Below are 25,611 nucleotides of genomic sequence, written 5' to 3' on the forward strand. Positions count from 1 at the left end.
ATAAGATTTGACTGGGATACTTACAGATTCTCCATGATTCTCATTCTTGCAGTTCTGTGATACACGAATGTCATGTTAGCGAGTTAAGTTTTATTCTGTTGTTTTAATATGAACATGTTCTTTTATACTAATGGTATAAAATGTAAAAAAAAAAAAAAAAACAGCTGATAATTTTTAACTTAACGTAGCCACATAATTGTGTATTATATAGTCTATCAACCAATGTGACTTGAGTTTTTACTTTCAAATAAGCCACCATGCCCTTGTATGATCGACCAGGCGATGATCATTACAGACAAAAAAACATATCCTGCTTTCTTACCTTCCACAAAATTGAAGCAGCGTGGCCGCAGGACTTCCCAAGGCCAGCGATGCAAAAGCACCCTGCTGTCTCTACTGCTCCCAGGCTTGTCACCAGTACCCAGGCGGAGTGTACTGGACTGCTGGACTGGCTGGGCTGAACATCAGCCTTCAGAAATACCAGATCACTTACTTGGTGGAGTAATACGCGGCCCACTTTACCACTGTGAAGGTACTGGTAGGCTTCAGTGCTCTTGTAGTTCTTCATAGTGGCACCATCTACTCCAAGGGACAGCACGAAATAATTGAATATATCCCCGTAAGTTATTTCTGGCCACTGTCTCATGTCATCCTCCCAGTCGCTAATGCTGATCTTCGCAGGGTGCAGTACACTAACACCGTCCGACCGCCGCAGTGTAGAAGATGTACACTCCCATGTGTTGACCACGTTATCCATGTCAGATAATTTACCGAAAACAGAGTTGTTTTATCTGTAAACAAAGTTTACTAGCCGTAGGCTACATCAGTTTTTTGCTGTTAGCCGATCCAAAACACTTCCTCTTTCCGCCGGCTTTGAAACGGAAGTCGGAACACAATCGCGTTGGAATGGAACCGGGTCAAATGGGCGGGGCTACATATGGTGAATAGACCTTTCACCTCACCTGCCATTATGATGTCACAGTCTCTCTGGAAACTGATTGGTCCTGGTTCTGTCCCTCAGAAGCCTCTGTTGCCCTGGGCGACAGCGGAGGGGGCGTGTTCAACGGAGAGAGGTTCGTCCTTTACTTCGCCGACGCTCTGACAGAGATCGCCTTCGTCGTTCCCTCGCTCTCCTCTTCTAACGGTTAGTGTCTCTCTCTCTCTCCCCTGTCTCTCTCTCTCTGTCTCTTTCTCTCCCGTCTCTCTCTCTCTCTCCCGTCTCTCTCTCTCTCTCTCTCCCCTGTCTCTCTCTCTCTCTCTCCCGTCTCTCTCTCTCTCTCTCTCCCGTCTCTCTCTCTCTCTCTCTGTCTCTCTCTCTCTCTCTCTCTCTGTCTCTTTCTCTCCCGTCTCTCTCTCTCTCTCCCGTCTCTCTCTCTCTCTCTCTCTCTCTCTCTCTCTCTCTGTCTCTCTCTCTCCCGTCTCTCTCTCTCTCTCTCCCCTGTCTCTCTCTCTCTCTCTCTGTCTGTCTCTCTCTCTGTCTCTCTCTCTCTCTCTGTCTCTCTCTCTCTCTCCCCTGTCTCTCTCTCTGTCTCTCTCTCTCTCTCTCTGTCTCTCTCTCTCTCTCTGTCTCTCTCTCTCTCCCATCTCTCTCTCTCTCTCTCTCTCTCTCTCTGTCTCTCTCTCTCTCTCTCTCTCCCTCTCCCCTGTCTCTCTCTCTTTCTCTCTCTGTCCTGTCTTCTTCCACCATGTTTTTATATGATGAAGAAAAAACATGGTGGAAGAAGATGAGCGAGAAGAGAGAGACTGACTGAGTGTTCGTTGATTGGTCGACCGCTCTCCTTATGAAGTCATAGTTGCACTTCCTGAAAAGTCTTTTATTGGTCCGTCCTTTAAAGAAGCCCCTCCCCCTGACTCTGCCACCCGTCACATGTCTTAATGTTGATGCTCCTCCCTTCCTGTAGCTGAGTGGTCAGAGAGTTTTGAGGAGGCGGAGCCTCCAAACGAGCTCCCACCCAATCAGCTGAGTCAGTCAAATCTGAACCGGGACCCGGCCCCCCCGCCCAGGGTGAGTACCTCTAAACTTCCCCTTCACCCTGAGAAGAGATTTAAAAAATGACACTGATGTGGCTCCGCCTCATAAGGGGTTAAAGGTCACTTACACTTTATCATAACCGTCCTTAATAAATGGTGAATTTATCATTATTTAACATTCATTTACTTTTTAATCCCATTTTTCTCATCTCCCAAACTGTTGATGTCTGTGGTGTAACTTCACATAGACTTAAAGTTTGTTCATACATTTTTCCACTATTCACTATTTTTCACACTATTCGTGTGCGTCCTGGTGGCTCAGCGGTGTCAGACGGTACCATGTGACCAGGGTCAGATCTGGCCTGGGACGTTTGTCACATGTCATCCCCCTCTCTCTCCTGTCTGTCTTCACTGTACTGTCCATACTGTACTGTCCATACTGTACTGTCCATACTGTATACTGTACACGCTCTGACAAAATAATCTCCTGAGAGGAGACAACAGGTGCAACAGGTGCCGGACAAAACGACAAGAGAAGACAGAGAGAGACTAGAGACAGAGAGAGCGACAGAGATAGAGAGAGAGAGAGAGAGAGACAGAGAGAGAGAGAGAGAGAGAGAGAGGCAGATAGAGAGGGAGAGAGCAACAGAGAGAGGCAGATAGAGAGAGAGAGGCAGATAGACAGAGAGAGAGAGAGAGAGAGAGGCAGCATGCGGCGGTGAGATCAGCAGTAAAGCCTCAGGATCAGGGCAGCAGTCTTGATTCAGGTCCAGGTGGGAGCAGCAGCAGGGAGTCAGGTTAGACTGGAAGAGGTCAGGGTTAGTAGGTAGTAGTTAAGTCAGTTAGGCACTTTGTCACCTTGGTTTTAAAAGGTGCGTTATAAATAATGTATAGCAAAATGGCGTTTTGGAGATTTAGAGATAGATTTTTCAGGAGAGGATGGACAAAAGCCTGTTTAAAGAAAGAGATAAACAGGATAATGTCTAAGGAGCAAGATGAGGATTTCATGTGTGAAACAATGTCTGCTAGGGTTCAGCTGGACTCAACACACCCAGGGAGGAGAATCTAATATTCTCCACTTTATCAGAGAAATACTCCACTTGTTGGTTTTCCACTTGTGTTCGACCTTCCTCCACTCTTTCCTTAGTACTCATGTGTTCATGTAGCCAGGGCTACGTTTTGGGTTTTGCCGTTCTATCTTCAAAAGGACATGAACTGTCTGAGATGCCTAACAAACTTTTATTTAAAATAAACTCTCGCACACAGTTCTCTTGCATAGCTGGTGGGAATTCATTTATTTTGTTTGTTTGTTTAGTTTGATCCTGAATAGACTCAGCATCCACCTGTAGCAACAAACTTTGTGGCACATTTGATGTCAAATGTTGCCTGGCTGTTCTCAGTAGGGTGAAGAAACGCTGAGCTCAGTCCAGGGAACTTTAAGGAACTACTGAATCTGTTCAGGAGGCGGAGCTGGAAGTTTCCGGAGGGTCTGAGCCGGTCTGAGATGGTGAGAAAGATCCTTAGTGGCTCCAAGAGATGAGATCCCTCCTGACATGCCGAAGGCTCTGCATGTTGTCGGTTGACATGTCTTCAGTATCGCATGATTTCAGCAACAATGTCTTTGGATCAGACCGGTCCTCACACTGCTCAGCCTCCCTGGAAAGCCTGCGCCAAGATGCAGGAAAGGAAAGTCCATGACTGAGCCACATATTCAGAGCTGAGACGTGAAGACATGGCTGTGACTATTTCTCGGTTCCGGAAGCAAAAAACCCAAACGTTGAATGAGCTGAACCGCTACACTATGAGCCGTTAGTTCAAATGAATGGCTGCTGTCGAAAAAACTAGCATAGATGGAAAAAAAAGGTGAAAGTACAAGACTGTGTTCATCTGGGTGTTAGGAGGTAAAGAAACTTCTCATCCCAGGGAGAACTGAGCCATCGAAGTCCTCCAATCACAGAGCTCACTGCGTTGTCTTGTCACATGAGAGAGACAAACTGTCTAGAGCTAGTCATACAAGATAGATCTAACCATAGTTAGTCACATGAGAGAGACAAACTGTCTAGAGCTAGTCATACAAGATAGATCTAACCATAGTTAGTCACATGAGAGAGACAAACTGTCTAGAGCTAGTCATACAAGATAGATCTAACGTTACAACCAGCTGAACTATTGCTCAGGAGTGCACAGCTATTGCTAAAGTTAGAATCCATATGCAATAGGAGTAAAAACTTTCTTGTTCCCTGTGCAGTAAGTAATATATATATATTATATATAAGGGATAATATATATATATTATATATAAGGGATAATATATATATATTATATATAAGGGATAACACCCGATGAGGCGTCCGTTATCAGGAATTAACAGACGACAGGGAGCCAGAACCGTCTGACGCTGTTATACCAGGGTCACTTAAGACCATTCATTTATATTTTCATGTGTTTTATAATCAAAATCTAAAGTTTTTCACAAGCCATAACTCAGTTTCCCTGGTAACACCTGAGGGTTTGACTAATACCTGGAACAATCATTACCATCCCATAAGGTTCTTATGCAATGGAAACGTTCACTACTCCTGCCTGTCTGTCTGTCTGTCTGTCTCTCTGTCTGTCTCTCTGTCTGTCTGTCTCTCTGTCTGTCTGTCTCTCTGTCTGTCTGTCTGTCCAGAGTCCACCAGGTGAAAGCAGGAAGTCAGCTGGTTCTTCCGTCTCGTTCTTCGGCCCTGAAACCAAACTCCTGATAGTCTGGGTGGAACGCTTTGATGATATAGGTAACTAGTACTACAAGTATTTCAACTAACTAGTACTACAAATATTTCAACTAACTAGTACTACAAGTATTTCAACTAACTAGTACTACATACTTTTTTTACCGCCCACCTCTCTCCTCTTCCCTACTGATGATATCAGCTGTGAGATGCTTCATGAAACAGACATGAAGTTAGATCTACGCCACACAGATCTACGTCACACAGATCTACATCACACAGATCTACGTCACACAGATCTACGTCACACAGATCTACGCCAAACAGATCTACGTCACACAGACTGCTACACACAGATCTACGTCACACAGATCTACGTCACACAGATCTAAGCCACACAGATCTACGCCACACAGATCTACGTCACACAGATCTAAGCCACACAGATCTACGTCACACAGATCTACGTCACACAACTCTACATCACACAGATCTACGTCACACAGATCTACGCCACACAGATCTACGTCACACAGATCTAAGCCACACAGATCTACGTCACACAACTCTACATCACACAGATCTACGTCACACAGATCTGCGCCACACAGATCTACGTCACATAGATCTACGTCACACAGATCTACGTCACACAGATCTACGTCACACAGCTCTACGTCACATAGACTGGAGGAGTTCCTCATGTAGCTTCTACACGTTCTACCTGACTTTACACCTGAAGTGTTTGGTTCTATAGTCTGTATTTCTGTTCTCCTGTAGAAGCATCATTCATCTGAATATTAGAACATTTTTTCACACTCTGTTTAACATACTGTCATTTTCCACATATTGTCTTTCTCTCATATAACTCAAACTGTTATATATTGGATTAGGGCCCGAGCACGACCTCGTGTGAAGCCCTACTGTATTTCGTTCTTGGAATTATTTTTCGCCGGACAAATAAATCGGACTTTTGAGGAGCTAAACGAGCTCGAAAAGTTGAAACTTTTCACACGAGTCAGAACTGGTGAAAAATTATATATTTTATGGGTCTCGCTCATGGCCGTGGCAAAGCGGCTCGATAGCGCCCCCTACAACATTTCAACGGAGTATCCCTCGCCGTACGTTTGTCCTAGACTTACGAAACTTGGTAGGCACGTGTATCATGTCCAGACTTAAAAAAAAGTCTGCGGTACCATGCGCCTAAAACCGACAGGAAGTCGGCCATTTTGAATTGATTGTGACATTTTGGCCATTTGCAGGGGTCGTACTTTAACGAACTCCTCCTAGGCGGTTGATCGGATCCACGTCAAACTCGGTCAGCGTGTATAAAAGACCTCGATGATGAAAAGTTGTGCGAACTGTGAGTTTTCGTCACACGGCGTGGGCGTGGCGAGGCGTCAAATTTCCATGTTTCGCCACGAAACAGGAAGTGGCTTTTAACTGGCCTGTACATGGTCAAATCTGGACCAAACTTCACATGTTGGATGAGAGTCCCGCCCTGAACACGTCTACAGGCCGATATTCAGTTATAGTCATAGCGCCACCTACTGGCGACAGGAAATGACATGTTTTATACTGTGGTGTACTGCTCCTAGCGGGTTGACCAGAGCCACCTCAAATGTGGTCAGAAAAGCCGTAGGACCTTGATAACGCTTCGTGGTGAAGATCGGGAGCGTTCGTCGCACGGCGTTGCCATGGCGGCACGGCGAATTTCGATGTTTCGCCGTGAAACAGGAAGCTGCGTTAACTTGAGTTTACATCGTCCGATCTGCACCAGATTTCACATGCTGGACCAGAGTCCAGGCCTGAGGACATCTACAGGCCGATTGGGAGTCATAGGCATTGCTCCACCTACTGGCGACAGGAAGTAAGCCTTGTGTGACAATCACCACTTGATTTACATGGAATTTTCATGGTGTGGGCCACGTCGACCGGTCGGTGTCCGGTAACGACGCCGCGGCTGCAGCACAGAGGCGAGGGCCCGCCCATTAGGCCTGCTTAAGGACAAGCGTGTTCCATTTCAAATATTCATCCCTCTGACTCCGCCCCTCTGCCCTGACTCCGCCCATCTGCCCTGACTCCGCCCTGACTGCCCCCTGCTCTGACTCTGCCCCTCTGCCCTGACTCCGCCCATCTGCTCTGACTCCGCCCCTCTGCCCTGACTCCGCCCATCTGCTCTGACTCCGCCCCTCTGCCCTGACTCCGCCCATCTGCTCTGACTCCGCCCCTCTGCCCTTCACTCAGTAGGTGGAGCAATGCCTATGACTCCTAACTGGCCTGTAGATGTCCTCAGGCCTGGACTCTGGTCCAGCATGTGAAATCTGGTGCAGATCGGACGATGTAAACTCAAGTTAACGCAGCTTCCTGTTTCACGGCGAAACATCGAAATTCGCCGTGCCGCCATGGCAACGCCGTGCGACGAACGCTCCCGATCTTCACCACGAAGCGTTATCAAGGTCCTACGGCTTTTCTGACCACATTTGAGGTGGCTCTGGTCAACCCGCTAGGAGCAGTACACCACAGTATAAAACATGACATTTCCTGTCGCCAGTAGGTGGCGCTATGACTATAACTGAATATCGGCCTGTAGACGTGTTCAGGCCGGGACTCTCATCCAACATGTGAAGTTTGGTCCAGATTTGACCATGTACAGGCCAGTTAAAAGCCACTTCCTGTTTCGTGGCGAAACATGGAAATTTGACGCCTCGCCACGCCCACGCCGTGTGACGAAAACTCACAGTTCGCACAACTTTTCATCATCGAGGTCTTTTATACACGCTGACCGAGTTTGACGTGGATCCGATCAACCGCCTAGGAGGAGTTCGTTAAAGTACGACCCCTGCAAATGGCCAAAATGTCACAATCAATTCAAAATGGCCGACTTCCTGTTGGTTTTAGGCGCATGGTACCACCAGACTTTTTTTTAAGTCTGGACATGATACACGTGCCTACCAAGTTTCGTAAGTCTAGGACAAACGTACGGCGAGGGATACTCCGTTGAAATTTTGTAGGGGGCGCTATCGAGCCGTTTTGCCACGGCCATGAGCCAGACCCATAAAATATATAATTTTTCACCAGTTCTGACTCGTGTGAAAAGTTTCAACTTTTCGAGCTCGTTTAGCTCCTCAAAAGTCCGATTTATTTGTCCGGCGAAAAATAATTCCAACAACGAAATACAATAGGGCTTCGCACGAGGTCGTGCTCGGGCCCTAATTAAACTGAACTACTTTTTCTGTTGTGATCAACTGTGTGTGTGTATGTGTGTGTGTGTGTGTGTGTGTGTGTGTGTGTTTCAGAGAACTTCCCTGTGTCTGAGCTGCTGTCAGAGACAAGTACTGGAGTAGAGACATCCAGATGGTAAAAGACACACTACACACACACACACACACACACACACACACACACACACACACACCACTACACACACACACACACACACACACACACTTACAGTGGACATCAAATGAAAACCCAGTAGATCAAACTTTTTCACCTCAGCAAAGAGCAAACTGAAGGGAAAACAAAAGGCTTCTCATTTCTCATGTGTTTGAAATGGAAAGCAGAACTTAGACCTGGGGGTTCTGACTGTATATTATATTTATTATAATTGTGTTGAGGTTGAACCAATCAGATTCCTGGCTCAGAAAAGGTCTTTGTGCTCAACTTTAAATTTCTAAATTCAGTAATGTATTCACAGCTTAAAGACAAAAGAATGAAATGGAAGTTCGGTCGGTCTGTCCTCCACTCTCTGGGTCATGTGACCTGCAGTCAGTCCAGATCTCATGGGTTTTCATTTCAGGCCTTGTAGCACCCAATAATGTAATAATTTCCTGAAAATGTAATAAAATTTGCACTTAACTTGATTGAAAATGTAGCCATATGCAAATGGGCAGAAACTCAGGGACATGCAGCTACATCCTGGTCTTACTGAGCGGGTGATGGACTACCTCCTTGGAGACCAGTCCAGGTCAGATAAGCTTCTGAGCAGCACTGGGAGGCAGGTCACTGTTCCCTAAACCTTCCTCTTCACTCTCTATAACACACATGTCTAATAAAACTCTGCCTCATGAAAACAATCCAACAAAACCACTTTCAGTAACATTCATTTGAAGACATCAGCATTCATAACACCTACACACACACTCCATGACACCTGACATAAACAGACATACAGTCATCAGTGTTTGTTCCACCTGGTCATAAAGGATTATGATGTCACTTTCAATGTCAAATTGACATCGTCCTCTATGTCGAGTGACATAATGGTCAGTTGACATATAATGTCATGCTGATATGTTATGACACTCAAATCTTCTGATGGGGTCTAATCTAAGATCCAGTCTGGTCTAATCTAAGATCCAGTCTGGTCTAATCTAAGATCCAGTCTGGTCTAATGGATCCTGGTTATGAGCCGGTTCATTTCTCATTGATAGGGATTTTAGTTTGATGAATCTTTGCCTGATAACAACGTTCCACTTGCCATCTGTTGTAAATTTAAAATTCTACATAAAGCCTAGAGTTTACATTTCCAAACATGAAATATAAAAATAAACATAAAAATGTTATTACAATATCAGTCAGGACATTTTATTACTATTATTATTACTACTATTATTGGGTTTTATTACATTTCCGATCAAGTTAAGTGCAAATTTCATTACATTTTCAGGAAATTATTACATTATTGGGTGCTACAGGCCTCAATGCAAGAAAAACTAACCTGTCTGTCAACCTGTCTGTCTCTCTCTAACCTGTCTGTCAACCTGTCTGTCTCTCTCTAACCTGTCTGTCTCTCTCTAACCTGTCTGTCAACCTGTCTGTCTCTCTCTAACCTGTCTGTCAACCTGTCTGTCTCTGTCTAACCTGTCTGTCTCTCTCTAACCTGTCTGTCAACCTGTCTGTCTCTCTCTAACCTGTCTGTCTCTCTCTAACCTGTCTGTCAACCTGTCTGTCTCTCTCTAACCTGTCTGTCAACCTGTCTGTCAACCTGTCTGTCTCTCTCTTACCTGTCTGTCAACCTGTCTGTCTCCCTCTAACCTGTTTGTCTCTCTACCTGTCAGTGTCTCAGATGTTCAGCTGATCTTCATTCACCCGCTGAGAACCGGTCTCTTCCGGATCCGTTTCCATGGTAACACCAGCAGCAAGTTCAGCCTAGTCGTCCCATTGGTCGACGGAACCGTGGTCAGCAGGAGGTCTCTGGGTACGCCTGTCTGTCTGACTACCTGTCTGTCTTATTGTCTGTCTTACTATCCTAACAATAACACACATGGCTTTTTCTCTCTCTCTCTCTCTCTCTCTTCTTCTCTCTCTCCAGGTTTCCTGGTCAGAGAGATGGTGATCAACGGTTGCCGTAGGAGACGGTTGGAGAGTGACTCCGCCCCCCCGCCCCACGTCAGACGGAAACACAAGATCAGTGACATCGTCCTGCGCTACCGAAGCCGCCGGTCCGAACCCGACTTCTATACCACACTGTTCCAGGACCCCTGACCCCGACCTCTGACCCCTGACCCCGACCTCTGACCCCTGATAACTGATTCCTGACCCCAAAAATAAACAGATAGAGCCCACAATCAGTACCGCATTCTTCCAAGACCTCTGACCTCTGACCTCTGACCCCTGACTTTAAAAGTAAACAGTTTGAGCCTGAGATTAAGACTTCTGTGGTCTGGTCACATCCTTGACCTCTGACCCCTGAACCCCTCTACACTGCCCTGTTCCAGGACTTCTGACCTCTGACCCCTACGCTAACCACATGATAGGAATCCCACAATTATTTGTTTCAGGACGGTCAACCATCTCAGCTGTTACCATAACAACCTGTTTGCTGCCATCTTGTTTTATACTCTCTACTAGCTCTGTAGTACACTGATTTTACCCAGAGTTCCTCTCTCTTTCACTGAATGTGTAAATACACTGTGGAATCGCCTGTAATAAGAACCAGGGTTACTATGACAACAGCCAATCACAGTAAAGGCTCAAGGCTGTTTTACTTCCAGCCAATCATATGATAATAAATATGTTCACATGCAAAAATGACGTGTGTGTTTGTGTGTGTGTGTGTGAGAATGTAAAGAAGCATGTTGATATGACTGTAACAAACTGAGTCGATACAGGATCCTGAAACCACCGGGGGGCAGCAGAGAGCTGCAGCGAGACATAGAGTCATACTCTTTATTCTAGTTTATCTTTACTTTTTGTTCTTTCTGCTTGCTTTGGCCAATGTAAACGTATGTTTCTCATGCCAATAAAGCCCCTTTGAACTGAATTGAACTGAATTGAAATGGAGAGACATAGAGAGAGAGAGAGGCAAATTCTTCTCCTTCCTGGTTTCCTCTGCCAGCAGAGTTGGACAAGGTTTTGTTTTCACCCCATTCCCTCTGTTATCAGGATTTCACCACACCATCAACAGAAAGTGATTTTAACATTTATTCAATTATGTTAGGTTTTCAGTTAGCACAGTTTGTAGCGGTGGACCATGGATGGCGGCTTCTTCTCAGATATGAACAAGGACGAACGGGTGCAGGGCAGGTGGGCGTGGCCCTGCTCCTGAACCTCAGCTAGCTCCAAGTCTCAAAACATTATGAACGGATTTACACTACGCTACGAGGGACTGATTATTATTTATTATTATTGCCTTCCCCTGCTATCAGCTGAGGTTCTATTTCACCTCGGTCTATACGCCGCCGTATGGTTCAGCCTGCCGCCAAGACCGGCAGACGCCTCACCAGCTGTAAATATGGCTGCATGTCCGGCACATTGTCTTTTGCCTCCTCGAGACGGCTGAGTATCGTCTGTCTGAGACAGGTTGAAATCATCAGTTAAGTGCCAACTCCTTTGAGCCCAAAGTGTCTCTGCGGGCCGTCCACCTGTCAGGGGCTGCCAGTGGGTCTGGGTGTGGTTCGGGTGTAGCGCCGTCAGCTGGACATTAGGCAGGCCACTTCGGGGACACTTGGTGGACCTCTTTGCTCTTTTGAGACCGCTCGTTGTCCTCTACTATTCATTGGTGGGATCCCAGGTGACATTGGGATTGGACACCTTGGCGAACCAGTGGCTTGCTTTATGCCTTTCCTCCATTTCCTCTCCTGCCACTTGTCCTGACACACGCGTTTTAAAAAACAGCTCGTTTTACTTACTTAAATATAGGTAACTTTAACATGTTGTGTTTACCCTTTATCTTAACTTACCTCTTAAACAGCTTGAGCAACTGCAGCTTCCAGCTGAGTGTTGGACACCAGTCCTTTCTTTCGCGAATTGTATTTGAGACAGAATTTTTTAAATTGGGCACGGTACCACTTGAACCTTGAACTTGAACCTTGGTCATACGAACGTACCAACTTGTCCCGTAGAGGAGACTCTCGCCCCGGCAGAACTGCAGCGGTCCAGAGGGCTGCTGACCTCATCAAGGATGCTGAAGAACAACTGAACACCTTCAGAAAGCCCACACAACAAGGACTGATCACCCAGAGGTGGGGGGGGGGGGTCAGCATCCACCAGTTAGTCCGTGACATCTGTACAGGAAGGCTCCGCCCCCACAGTCCCCACTCTGTAGTGTCACAATGATGAATCTTGTTTTTTCCTGCTTGAGGGATTTATATCAAAGTGAAACTGACAACAAATTATCCACAGAAAGCTTTTGGACAGGAGTCTGTTAATGTGCATCGCTGGTAAAGACACAAGGGGGGGGGGGTAGGACTGGATCACTGGTCAGATCACTGGTCTGTGTGTGAGTGTGTGTGTGTGTGTGTTTTTCATAGCCATTGCTCTGTACTTGCTGTACTGGTTGTCATGGTTACCACCTTCATACAGCTTGGTTACCATGGTGATTGACAGGATAATAAAACATCATCCTGAACACACACACACACATGCTCTGAATCCACTAGATTAATTCTTTAGAGAGAGACAGATGATTGATTCCGTCTCTCCTTTATCTAATGGACTGATCATCTGATCAGTAACCTAATCAATAATCTTTGGATCCCGGTGTCGTCATTCTCTTTCCTTTCTGTGGGGCATGCGACCGGAAGTCGGTAAGGTGCAGCAAAATATTTCTCTCTCTCTCTCTCTCTCTCTCTCTGTTTCTGCCCCCATCTCTCTCCTCTCATCTCCTCCTCTCCTCTCTTCCTTCTCTCCTCTCCTCTCCTCCTCTCGTCTCCTCCGCTGCACAGCGATGCTCCTGCCGGGTCTGGCCGGCCTCGGCGCTCTGTCTGCGGGCTGTAAATGATCGGCAGGCCGGTCCATCATGGTGCAGAAGTCCCGGAACGGCGGGGTGTTCCCCGGAGCCCAGGCCGACCAGAAGAAGCTGAAGGTCGGCTTCGTGGGTCTGGAGGCCGGGGGGACGGAGTCCAGTAGAGACGGAGCTCTGCTCATAGCAGGTAGGAAAATACACACAAATACACGAATACACAAATATAAATACAAATACAGCGAAACGGCTCAGTGTCGAAACCACGCGTTACACTGCTAATGAAAAGGTAATTGAACAGACTCATCAATCGAAATTAAATGTAACGTGTTTTGTGTGTGTGTGTGTGTTTGTGTGTGTGTGTGTGTGTGTTTGTGTGTGTGTGTGTGTTGGGGGAGCAGGGTTAGTCCTCCGCACGGACGGACATGCAAATGTAAATCTGCAAATGTAGGCTAAACGTGAATCTAAGTGTAAATAATTATTAATCTACATGTAAATTAATATACAGTAAATGGAAATACAAAAATGTTATTCCAGGTGAGGACAGCGGAGAGCAAAAACTAATAGGCTATATATATAAGTAGCCTAGCTATAAGTGTAAATATGGCTAGATGTTTCAGGTGAAGAGGAGGGCGGTGTGGAAATAAAAACAGCGAGATGGAAACACCTGTGATATTATTTTTCAGTTCTTCACTCACAGATGGAATGTTAGATGGATGTTGACAAATTCTGGAAGTGAAATTTTCTCCAAGTTTCAGTCTTATTCCTCTGACTTAACGGGCGTTCATGTGAAATTTCCAGGTAGAAAATTATTTTTTCCGATCGATCCAACAGCACGTGACTGAGCCAGTAGTTTCTCCCAGTCAGCTGTGACACCTGGGGCACGTTCAATCTAAATACGGTGTGCACCGTTTTGCTACGGTTTCCGGGTTGAACGTCATGTTTCCTCGAAACGGTGTGAAACGGTGTGCAACGGGCTTTGAGGTACGTTGTCTCTCGTTTTGTGGGTGTGTCAGAGGTGTTAGCCAATCAGCAGCGACGTGTATATAAACCCCGCCGCATTAAAAAGGCAGTGCGCACAATGGATCAACAAAGTCCAGTATGTGTCCAGTTAGAACAAAACGTTACCAATGTTTGGCCAAGTTATTGGAACAGATAGCAGAGAAAAAAGAATAATAATAGTAATAATAGGATTTCCTAATAATAATAATAATAATAATAATGATAAATATAGCTGCCAGCAGCAATATGGCAGCGGGGAACAGCTTAGCTTTACTCATGTGGAGTAAAGCTAAGGACCCCTAATTTAGTCCACATTAGGGCCATGGACCCCCATTTGATGCGATTTTGTCCCTTGGACCCAAATCTGAGAATATTTTTGTTGTTAGATATGATTTTGTCCAGAACTCCATGACTATCTTTATTGTAGGGAGAGAGATAACAATGAAACTATGGTCAAAATATTCATTCTCCTACATTCTGTAATTGTTCTTGTAAATGAAATAATGAAGTTTAACGGTTCATCAATTTGCTGGGGACCCCCTGGGATGCCCTCAAGGATCCCTGGTGGTCCCCGGACCCCTCGTTGAGAACCACTGGAATACAGTAGACACAGTATACAGTGCATACAGTATACAGTACACAGTACATACCGTATACAGTATACAGTACACACAGTATACAGTACACAGGTGTATTACTGTCACATTATGGTTGCACCACCAGGACTCGATCTCACAGCCTTTGTCAGATTCCAGCTGTGTGTTTTTCACAGTGACTTCAGGTTTTAAAGTCAGGGAGTCAAAGGAAATTCAGATTCAGATTGTTTTCCAGCCCTTGAAGATATTGACAGATATTGGTGTCGAGTTTGGTGTCATTTCAACTAGTGGTGTGGAAGGAATTTGAATTAATTAGTTTTACAGTTTCTGAAAAAACCCCAGAGCGATTAACTTCATAATTTCTATGAGATACAAAAGATTCCGATCACATTTTGACTGCAGGATCTAATAATATTTACATTGGCAAAACAGCCAATCAGAAAAGGGGGAGTGGGTTACTGATATTATCAGCCAATGGCGAACTCACTACTGATTATGTCAAGCCATCATTCACCTCAATATAACTTCAGGATCCAATGATATTAACGATGAAGGAATAGCCAATCATAAAAGGGGGCTTAATGAAATCAGGAAGGAAGGAAGGAAGGAAGGAAGGAAGGAAGGAAGCAGCGAGCTACAGCTGAAGGCCATAAACTGTCCTGAATGAGAAGTTTGCTTGACAATAAGGGCAAAATTCAAATAATTTTTGTAAATTCAATATTAAAGATAAAATTGAGAAAATCAGCACACTTTTATTTATACAATTGTTACAATTTTTGCAAATAACCTTTACTAAGATATCATACTATTAAGGAAATAAAGACTTTTGAAAATGCTCCATTTTCCATTTGGCTTTCATTGTGTACATGAGAAGTTATTTTTTTGAATAACACAATGAAAGATTAAATGTGAATGTGTCTCCAGGCGGGGAGGAAGGCCCTCGGCGGCAGCGCAGCAGCGTTTCCGGGGGAAGAAACCTCCGAAGCGCAACGCTCTCTACAGGAGACTACAGAACTTCCTGTACAATGTCCTGGAGAGGCCGAGGGGCTGGGCCTTCATCTACCATGCATATGTGTAAGACTGCCTGCCTGTCTGTCTGTCTGTCTGTCTGTCTGTCCGCCTGTCTGTCTGTCTGCCTGTCTGCCTGCCTGCCTGTCTGGCTGCCTGTCTGTCTGTCTGTCTGCGTGCCTGCCTGCCTGCCTACCTGTCTGTCTGTCTGTCTGTCTGTCTGTCTGTCTGCCTGTCTGCCTGTCTGCCTGTCTGTCTGCCTGCCTGTCTGTCTGCCTGTCTGCCTGCCTGTCTGTCTGTCTGGTCTAGTGCAATGAGAATGGCATTTCCTAATCTTGTGGTATTTTTTAATGCACGTTATTTTAAAGTTACCCAAAATATTGTAACTTGTACTGTTGTGGAAATTTGAGAAAATCTTGCTCTGGTTGTTTTGTTCCCTAAACATAAAAATATTGATATACAGTGGAGAAAAGGTTAGAGGGGAGCATTAGGCTCATGCCATCATGGATTTAGCCCACTGCTAATTTGATGAAGCGCTACCATCGCTTCTTATGGTCACAGACCGTAATGCTAGGTTCTTTGGTTCCCTAACTGGTCTGGTCAGGTACCTTGGTTCTCTAACTTGTCCAGTCATGTTCCTTGGTTCCCTAACTTGTCCAGTCAGGTGCTTTGGTTCCCTAACTTGTCCAGTCATGTTCCTTGGTTCCCTAACTTGTCCAGTCAGGTGCTTTGGTTCCCTAACTTGTCCGGTCATGTTCCTTGGTTCCCTAACTTGTCCGGTCAGGTACCTTGGTTCTCTAACTGGTCCGGTCAGGTACCTTGGTTCTCTAACTTGTCCAGTCATGTTCCTTGGTTCCCTAACTTGTCCAGTCAGGTGCTTTGGTTCCCTAACTTGTCCAGTCATGTTCCTTGGTTCCCTAACTTGTCCAGTCAGGTGCTTTGGTTCCCTAACTTGTCCAGTCATGTTCCTTGGTTCCCTAACTTGTCCGGTCAGGTACCTTGGTTCTCTAACTGGTCCGGTCAGGTACCTTGGTTCTCTAACTGGTCCGGTCAGGTACCTTGGTTCTCTAACTTGTCCGGTCAGGTACCTTGGTTCTCTAACTGGTCCGGTCAGGTACCTTGGTTCTCTAACTTGTCCGGTCAGGTACCTTGGTTCTCTAACTTGTCCGGTCAGGTACCTTGGTTCCCTAACTGGTCCACCAGCTGTAGGGCTGCAGGCTATACAGCTGCTGGTTTGTTCTGTAAAGAGAACCTTGTCTCTTTCCACCTCAGCCAGGCTGTTTTGGCCTTTTTAACTGCTCTGATCTGAAAAGGTTTGATTCTGTATCATCACTGTTCCTTTATGTTCAGTGTTTGTTGTCGTCTTGAAATCCTTTCCTCTTCCACAGTCTTCCTATATTAGTGCCTGTTTTTTTTCTGTACAAGATATCAGCAGATACGGCGGTTCTGGTGTGTCTCTCTCACAGTCTAAATCTCAGAATCTCCTCATCAATAACTGAAGTTAGTTTTCAGATCTGTGTCGCAGTCTAAATCTTCCACCTGGAAACAGATCAGTTTTCTGTAACATGAAACTCCAGGAGAAGTACAGGAGTCAGCACTCCTCTATTTCTCTATTCCTCTCCTCTTCTCTTCTTTCCCCTCCTCTCCTCCTCTCCTCTCCATCTCATTTCTCCTCTCCTCTCCTTCTCTCCTCAGATTTGACAGGAAGAATGTCAAATCTGATTAACATCAGACTAGACTGATGTTAATCAGATTTGACATTCCTCTTCTATTATCTGGCATTAACACTAACAAATAACTCTCTCTCTCTCTCTCTTTCTCTCTCTTTCTTTCTCTCTCTCTCTCTCTCTCCCTTTCTCTCTCCCTCTGTCTCTCTCTCTCTGTCTCTCTCTCTGTCTCTCTCTCTCTGTGTTGTTGATTAAATGTATTTCTTTTTGTCAGTTTTCAATGTCATTTGTTTTGATTTCGTCATCTATGTTTTTTTTTAGTTCTATTTTTGAAATGGTACGAAGAGCTTCTTTTTGGAGACAACAGATTTCTGTTTCAGGGTTTCGGCCTCTGAGTCGATGCTGTTATGTTTGAATGCTGTTGGTGGATTCAGGATCTGATGGTCCTTTTCATTACAGGGAGGGATAGAAGGAATTCACCTAAATCCGCTCTGCAGGCTGGTTTGGGTCTTTTGTCCCATGATGATTTGTTTTGGTGTAAAATTTGGCCCCACACTTCACTTCCATAAAGGAGAACAGGTTGAATTACAGCATCAAAGATTCTGATCCAGATTTTTATCAGAGGATCAAACATTTCAGCTGACTTAGTGATTGATTTATTCAACCCTTCCAACCCTCTGTCAGTGTGTGTATAGCTTGATCAAATTTCCCAGATGCGTTGATAATAATCTCCAGATAGTTGTACTCCACAATGTGTTGCAGTATAGTCTCATCCAGAGTAAAGTGGTGTTCGGATGTTGGTGCCTGTCTGAATCAGGATGTGAAGTTTTGACTGACAGCTGCGAACCCAGACCTTCTCCAACCTTCTGCCTGGAAGAGACGCTTCATGCTGATTTGCTTCCCATTAGAGTCGCAGGGAAAGACGATCTCTCTGCTTTTGGATAGGCGGTGCTGCGTGTTCCTCCTGTCCTCTGGTCTCCCTGTGCAGCGTCAGGGCGGGTGGCTGGTTCAGGGTGTCATCCTCTTCAGTCTGTTGTCCTGCTGGAGTACTCGTGTCTCTCTCTGTTTCTGTATATGGGTGTTTAGGTTAGGAGTCTGGGGGAGATAGTCTGAACCTCCGCAAGCGTTACTCTCTCCCTGAAAAACTCCTCGCTGTGAGGTGAAAAGAAGCAGCTGGTGACTCCATGTGTGTCAGAGGAGACGCTGCTGGTTTACATCGTCCAGCACAGCGACGACCGTGGAGCACAAAAAAAAAGTTGTTTCGACGTTTCTTTGGAGGATGTCTTATAAATCTTTATAAGCAGAGTATTACCCATTTTTCCCTCTTCAGAATATTGTCCTTGTTTGTTGTAACACAGTTAGCACTGGTTTCCAATCTTCAGCCAGGTGCAAAGGACTCTGTCTAATCTAATGAGTGATGAGATTATTTATCAAATATTTCACTGTGAAAACACTAAAAAAGTAAAGTTAATTTTAAGAGCTCATTATGTTTGCCAAACAAGGTGGTTACCCTGGCAACATCTCTCTCTCTCTCTCTCTCTCTCTCCCTCTCTCTCTCTCTCTCTCTCTCTTCTCTCTATCTCTCTCTCTCTCTCTCTCTCTCTCTCTCCGCCCCCCCCCCCCTCTCTCTCTCCCTCCCTCCCTAGTTTCCTGCTGGTTTTCTCTTGTCTGGTGCTTTCTGTCTTCTCCACCATTAAGGAGTATGAGAAGAACTCCGAGGACGCCCTTTATATACTGGTAATACTACTACTGCTACTACTAATTCTACTAATACTACTGCTACTGCTAATGAGACTACTACTAGGTTAGGACTAGTAGGGACCATCACTGCTGTAGTCTATAGGAACACCTGAAGTCTGTAGGAAACACAGATATGGTTCTTCTTTCATAATTTATATGATCTAGATAATAATAATAATAATAACAATGATAGATGATGTATATGAATAGCATAATTTCATAAGAATAGTATGGAGCCTACTAAAGACAAAGGTGGAATATTTCCCAGATTATTTTCCATGTTTATGGTGGGAGGAAGCAAAGCAGCAGTGCAGCTTGTATTGTGTCTGAAATGTGAGAGGAGAAGAAGAACCTGAGGAGAGTTCATCATGTTTCTCTCTGGACATCAGGAGCCGAACAGGAAGGAAGGTAGAGAATGTAGGTGTGGCTCGAGCTAACCAGCAGGTGGTTGTGTTAACAGGAGGTGGTGACCATTGTGGTGTTCGGTGTGGAGTACATGGTGAGGATCTGGGCTGCAGGTTGCTGCTGTCGCTACAGAGGATGGAGAGGACGACTCAAATTTGCCAGAAAACCGTTCTGTGTTATAGGTGAGTTTATCTCTCCCTGTCGCTCTCTCCATTCAGTTCAATACAGCAGCTGCTTATTGGCATGATATAGAGATTCTACACTTTGCCAAAGCAGAAGGTTACAAAACCAAAGGCCCGGCCACCTTCAGTTACCAACCAGCTGCCAGACCCTAGGCTGAGCTCCGGCTCATAAGGGGTTAAAAAGTCTGATATGTAGCTAGGGCCAGACCAGTTATTAGTAAAACCTTAAAATCACTTACAGTCGTTACGGTCATCTAAACCTGAAGAGATATGGCATGGATTACTTTTTTGAGGTCAGCAAAGGATAAAAAAGTCCTTATGTTAAGGAATTAAGGAAGAAAGACTGAACAACCCTCCTAACCTGGTCTTTAAAACAGAGGTCTGAATCAAACACTCAAATTCTCGGCTACAGGCTTCATGTGATCGGATGACCTCCCAGTTGGCTGTACGTCACTGTTGACTTGAATCTGGTTGACTTGAATCTTTTGGGGGCCAAATAGAACAATCTCAGACTTGTTTTCGTTGAGTCAGAGGAACTTTTGTGTCATTCAGCACTTAATATCTGAAAGGCAATCTTTGAGGCTGTTGAGGGCGGTGGAGTGTCCTGATTTTATGGTACGTATATCTGAGTGTCATCTGCATAAAAGTGAAAATGAATATTATGTTTGTAGGAAAACAGAAGTAATATTCAGGGAACATGGAAAGTGATCAACAGCATAATCAAAAAAGGTATTGGGAAAGCAGATTACCCTAGTTATTTTGTTAAAAATCAAAATGTCACTATGAACAACATAAAAGAGGTTGCTGATGAATTTAATGACTACTTTGTAAAAGTTGGACCTAACTTAGCAAATGAGATTGTTGAGCCGAGTAACAAGGAAGGTATAGAAGACGACAGCTCTGATATAAATGTTCATTCTATGTTTCTCAGTGGAGTTCATGAAAATGAAGTTATTGATATTGTTAATAAATTCAAGAACAAAAAGTCTACTGACTACAATTCCATTGATATGTCATTAGTTAAAAAAATTATTGAATGTATTGCGAAACCGTTGACTCATATATGTAACCAATCCTTCCTCACAGGCATATTTCCAAACAAAATGAAAACAGCGAAAGTCATTCCTATCTACAAGAATGGAGATAGACATTTATTTTCCAATTACAGACCGGTATCTCTGCTTCCCCAATTTTCAAAAATATTAGAAAAATTATTTGTACAAAGACTTGATAACTTTATTGACAAGCATAACTTATTAAGTGACCACCAGTATGGATTTCGAGCTAAGCGGTCTACCTCACTAGCACTAATGGAACTAGTAGAGAATATCTCAACTGCAATAGACAATAAAGAATATACAGTGGGAGTATTTATAGATCTCAAAAAGGCATTCAATACCATTGATCATGGTTTACTTATGAAGAAGCTAGAAAGATATGGCATTAGAGGGGTAACACACTCCTGGTTGAGAAGCTACCTTGAAAATAGATACCAGTATGTTCAAGTAAATAATTTTGATTCAGAACTTAGGAAGGTCACCTGTGGGGTTCCGCAAGGCTCGGTGCTGGGTCCAAAGCTCTTTGTACTGTATATAAATGATATTTGTAAGGTGTCAAAATTGTTACATTTTGTTATATTTGCTGATGACACAAATCAAAAGAAAAATTCATTGTGTTTGGAAATCGTAAAATCAATTCTGAAGCAACTCTTAAGATTAATGATGCAGAAATTGAAAGAGTGTATGAAAACAAATTCTTGGGAGTGATAATAGACCATAAACTCTGTTGGAAACCTCACATAAATCATATCAAATCAAAACTGTCTAAATCCATTGCAATACTGCACAAAACTAAGGACATCTTGAATTATAACTCGCTATTTATTCTATACTGCTCACTCATAGTTCCATACATTACATACTGCGTGGAAGTATGGGGAAACACTTACAAAACTAGCACAAATTCCATCTTTATACTGCAAAAAAGAGCCATAAGAATTGTCAATAAGGCTGATTATAATTATCCAACCAACTCATTATTTATGAATTCATATGCCTTAAAGTTTATGGACCTAGTAGACCTTAAAACTCTACAAATAATGTTTAGAGCAAAAGACAGAACACTTCCTGACTGTATCCAAGGGTTGTTTGCAATGAGGGAGAGCAGGTATCCATTCAGGGGAAATTATATGTTTGAAAAAAAGAGGGTAAGGACAAATGTAAAAGATAGATGTGTGACAGTGAAAGGGGTCAAATTATGGAATAATTGTAATAATGAACTAAAAGAATGTAGTAATATGTGTAAGTTTAAGAAGATGTTCAAAAACAGTACATTTGGAAGATACAAAAGCTGTGACCAACACTGAGAAATGAATGACAATTATGAACTGTCTTTGTTTTGTTTATCTGTTTCTGTATTATGATGTTGTGTTTCTTTAGTAAATTTACTTATCTATATATTTATTTTTATAATTTCTTTTTTTGTTTGTTTTTGTTTCACAGCTATTTTGGGTAGAGGGTACGCGTACAGTTTTATGATCTTGTGTTTCTCTAGCAAATTTATTTATTTATATATTTATTTTTATAATTTCTTTTTTTGTTTGCTTTGTTTCACAGCTATTTTGGGTAGAGCAAGGATAATGTTTTGTTAAGTATTAAGGGTAGGCACAATAAGCTTAGGCTTCAGCCTACACCTTTTTTTTTCCGGTCAGACAATATAATGTTAATATAATAATATAATGTGTATTTTGTTTTATTCTTGATGCTTTAGTATTATTTAAATCACTTTCATAACTGTATTAGTTGATATTGTGTAAAATTGACCAGAAAAAAAATAAACTAAACTAAACTAAACTAAAACTAAACTTTATGGATGATGTTCCCAAGCTGAAGCATATAAATGGAGAATCATAGAGGGCCTAAGATTGACCCTTGTGGAACACCATATTCAGATGAGCTGTACAAGAGAACAGAGAAAGTTCTATTCAGAAAATGAGACTTAAACCAATTGAGTTTTCCATGAGCCCCACCCAATTTTCCAGCCAATTAAGTGATATATCATGGTCAACTGTGTCAAAAGCTTTGCTAAGATCTAGGAGAATCCGGATCAAACAGTCACCTTCATCAGCAGCAAGGAGGAAGTCCTCAGTAACTCTCAGGACAGCAGACTGTGCTGTGAACCTGACTAAGATGTTTCAAAATGCTGTTTCTAGTCATGAATGATATTACTTGAGAGAGATTACTTTTTTAAAACCTTGACTAAAAATGGCAGTTTGGAGATAAATTGGTAATTGTTGAGAGCAAGAGGATCCATTTTTTTAAATCATGTTTGACAATAGCATGGTTCAAATTAGAGGGGTCTGTACCAGTAGTTACTGGTATGGAACTGCAACCAGTTACCTGACGAAGACCTTGTTGATCGAAACTTAACAATAAACAATAAACTTGCTGGAACCTTAACATTTAGTGTGCGGATATTTTTCCGTTTTGCTGTGAGTTTTGATTTTATCCTGCACCTGATCTATCTACTTACTGGTCTGTCTGTCTGTCTGTCTGCCTGTTTGTCTGTCTGTCTGTCTGTCTGTAGATATCATGGTGTTGATAGCCTCCATATCGGTGTTGGCGGCGGGGACTCAGGGGAATGTTTTCGCCACGTCTGCGATCCGGTCGCTTCGCTTCCTGCAGATTCTCCGGATGATCCGGATGGACCGACGAGGAGGAACCTGGAAACTACTGGGATCAGTGGTGTACGCCCACAGCAAGGTAACCTGGCTGACTACCTAACTAACTAACTAACTAACTAACTAACTAGTTGCAAAACGGTGTGCATCCAAACCAAAGGGGCATTAAGCTTCTGGCTGGGAACTTTGAAGAAGCTTCCTGGATGGACTGGCATCTAGCTAAGCCTCATACAGTCTGGAGACATTTCCAACAAGTGTTGTCCAGTTCCTACGACTTGGGGAATAGATCTAGTAGAGATCTACCTGACCCCGCTCTCCCGTCTACTGAGAGAATATCTGTACAGCATGACATCCCAATCAACATGGCATTGATTAAAGGCATACTGAGCAGGATTTTCCCACTTGAAATAGCATAAACTCATCCAAAAACTGTTCTACTCAATCATTACTTATGGTCCACTGGTAGTGTGTGTCTGCAGAGAGCCTGCTGCCTTCTGCCTGCAGTTTATTATTTCTGCATGGTCGGGACGTTTCTGGGCATCAACATGTTGGCAGCAGGTGTGTCCGGCTGCAACCAAACCACTGCTGAATCCTTTTGTATCTAAAAGCCTCGCTGGCTGCTGTAGCGGTCTGAACTCAGAAAAACAGAGCAACTGGTCAGAGTGAGTGTGTATCGTGAGCTGGCAGCTAGCTACCGTTAGCGTAGCTTCTTTATAGTAGAAACGCTGATAGCTAAGCTAACCGGCACCTACCTTTCCAACAGAAAACAGGCCAACTCCGCTCTTCATCCTCATCTTCTCCTTCAATATTCTCCAATGGGTGAAAGCCAACAGTTTCACTCTCGTTTTGGAACGCTGTACTTTTTTTACATGTTTTTACTGGTTTTTACCGTTCTGAAAACCGCAGGGAGGAGGGGTCAACTTTGAAAGTTGTGTTTACAAGCCACAAGCAGCAAAATCCTCCTCAGTATGCCTTTAATGTTAGAATCACTTTCCAAAAAGACTTATGCTAAATATCATGTCCCACAATCTGGATTTATTTTTTAACAGAAACTTGGTTAAAACCTGGAGAATGTTCCCAGCTACCTGAACTTTGCCTCCTGCAGGTCTTTTAACTCTCTGAGTCTCCTGTGGTTTCTCGGTTCGTCTCCTGGGCCCAGTATTTCAAACGTGATCTGACAGGATTATCCTGGTCGGATTGGATTAAATCTAGATCTGATCTGAAAACTGGGTATTTCAACACAGATCAGGAGAATCCTGATCCTGAAGATCAGGGTTTCAGCTCTGGTAATCCAATCCTCCCTTGAATCCAGATAAAAGGCTGATTTGGGTATTTCAAAAGTTAAGTCAGATATCTGGATCAACTTGATACCAAAATTTCAGGATCATTTGAATCCCACCTCAGAGGTGGATTTGACTTGGACTGACAAACTCTCAGCTCATACTTCTCCTAGATATTGTTACTCAAGATGTTCGTTACACTTAAGTGTTAGTGTTGTACTTCTAACAAGTAATTTAAGTAATATCAAAAAATTTAAAGCATAGTAAAAATTTTGACCACACTGTAAAACTGCTGTAAATAAAATTACAATTATTTCTCAAATTCTAGTTCACCAAACATTGTAACTTGCATGTACCAAAACAGAGAAAGACAAAGGGATGCAGGGTCCAAACAAAGTTTTATTCCAACAAAGACATGTCAAATAATGTGACCACTAACTAAAACAGGACCATGCTATTTCAAATGTCAAGCTGTTTCTCTAACAGCTTGATTTTCAATTCTGTCTCTTTTTGCTGAAGCAGCGTCAGCTTAATTTGCTCTTTGGCCAGTTCAGTCTGTTTGATTGCCCTTTCTGTCTCCATTTTGAGGAGCCTCTCATAGGCTTCCTCATCACCGGCATGCCTCTTCCGTCGCCGTCGCTCTGGCGCTGGCTCTGGCTCTGGCTCTGGCCCCCGTGCCTGATGTGGTAGATAGATAAGTTTATTGGTCACTTGCAAAGCTAAAACCAAGGTTTAAAAACACACAAGTCAATGGAGCCGCGTTAGCTCCCGTTAGCACGGCCGCGTCTCAATTAGAGATCGCCACGGCCTGCTTTTAATAAGGTGACAATTCAAATAGTTGGCTTGCATGATGTGTTGGTTGCCGTTCGTATGGTATTAAAACCGCTACACAATAGACGACGGTTAACTTACACTTTTGACGTGAAAGTCGGCTCTGTGCTACTCCTTTCATGAAGTAGTCCGCCATGTTTCAGATCCCGGAGGCGGAGACTTGAGATTGGGAAATCCGTATCCGGCCAGGTAGGGATCACAGTGATCCACCCTGCCTGTGTTTTGAAATACTCAGATAAAGTCAGCAGGATCACCGTGATCCATGACTGAGAAAAGGAGGATTTCATTATCCGGATTATTCTGATCCAGATTACAAGTTTTGAAATACTGGGCCCTGGACTCCTGATACTG

General features: G+C 43.7%; 2 protein-coding genes across 3 annotated transcripts in view; both read left to right on the top strand.

Moving 5' to 3' along the window:
- LOC139643412 (ral GTPase-activating protein subunit beta-like) overlaps positions 1–10,932 on the top strand; it is an 81,299-nt gene extending 70,367 nt beyond the window's left edge. Inside the window, exons 28-33 of one of the 2 annotated variants that reach the window (XM_071518550.1) lie at positions 1,022–1,144; positions 1,902–2,005; positions 4,643–4,745; positions 7,982–8,042; positions 9,746–9,885; positions 10,000–10,932. In XM_071518550.1, the coding sequence (XP_071374651.1) occupies positions 1,022–1,144; positions 1,902–2,005; positions 4,643–4,745; positions 7,982–8,042; positions 9,746–9,885; positions 10,000–10,172 (704 nt within the window). In that variant the 3' untranslated portion in view covers positions 10,173–10,932. Of the gene's footprint in view, positions 1–1,021; positions 1,145–1,901; positions 2,006–4,642; positions 4,746–7,981; positions 8,043–9,745; positions 9,886–9,999 lie in introns of those variants that run through there. The other variant, XR_011695077.1, reaches the window with a different exon arrangement.
- Positions 10,933–12,927: 1,995 nt separating this feature from the next.
- Positions 12,928–25,611, top strand: part of LOC139643411 (potassium voltage-gated channel subfamily KQT member 2-like) — a 61,562-nt gene continuing 48,878 nt past the window's right edge. The window contains 6 exon segments of the mRNA XM_071518549.1: positions 12,928–13,060; positions 15,393–15,437; positions 15,440–15,542; positions 18,790–18,880; positions 19,344–19,470; positions 23,056–23,231. Of these exon segments, the coding sequence (XP_071374650.1) occupies positions 12,928–13,060; positions 15,393–15,437; positions 15,440–15,542; positions 18,790–18,880; positions 19,344–19,470; positions 23,056–23,231 (675 nt within the window).

The sequence above is a fragment of the Centroberyx affinis genome, unplaced genomic scaffold (genome assembly GCF_046629955.1).
Source record: "Centroberyx affinis isolate AG114_WGS23_722 - 3 ecotype Tasmania unplaced genomic scaffold, CSIRO-AGI_Caff_v1 ptg000598l_1, whole genome shotgun sequence".
Classification (NCBI taxonomy): domain Eukaryota; kingdom Metazoa; phylum Chordata; class Actinopteri; order Beryciformes; family Berycidae; genus Centroberyx; species Centroberyx affinis.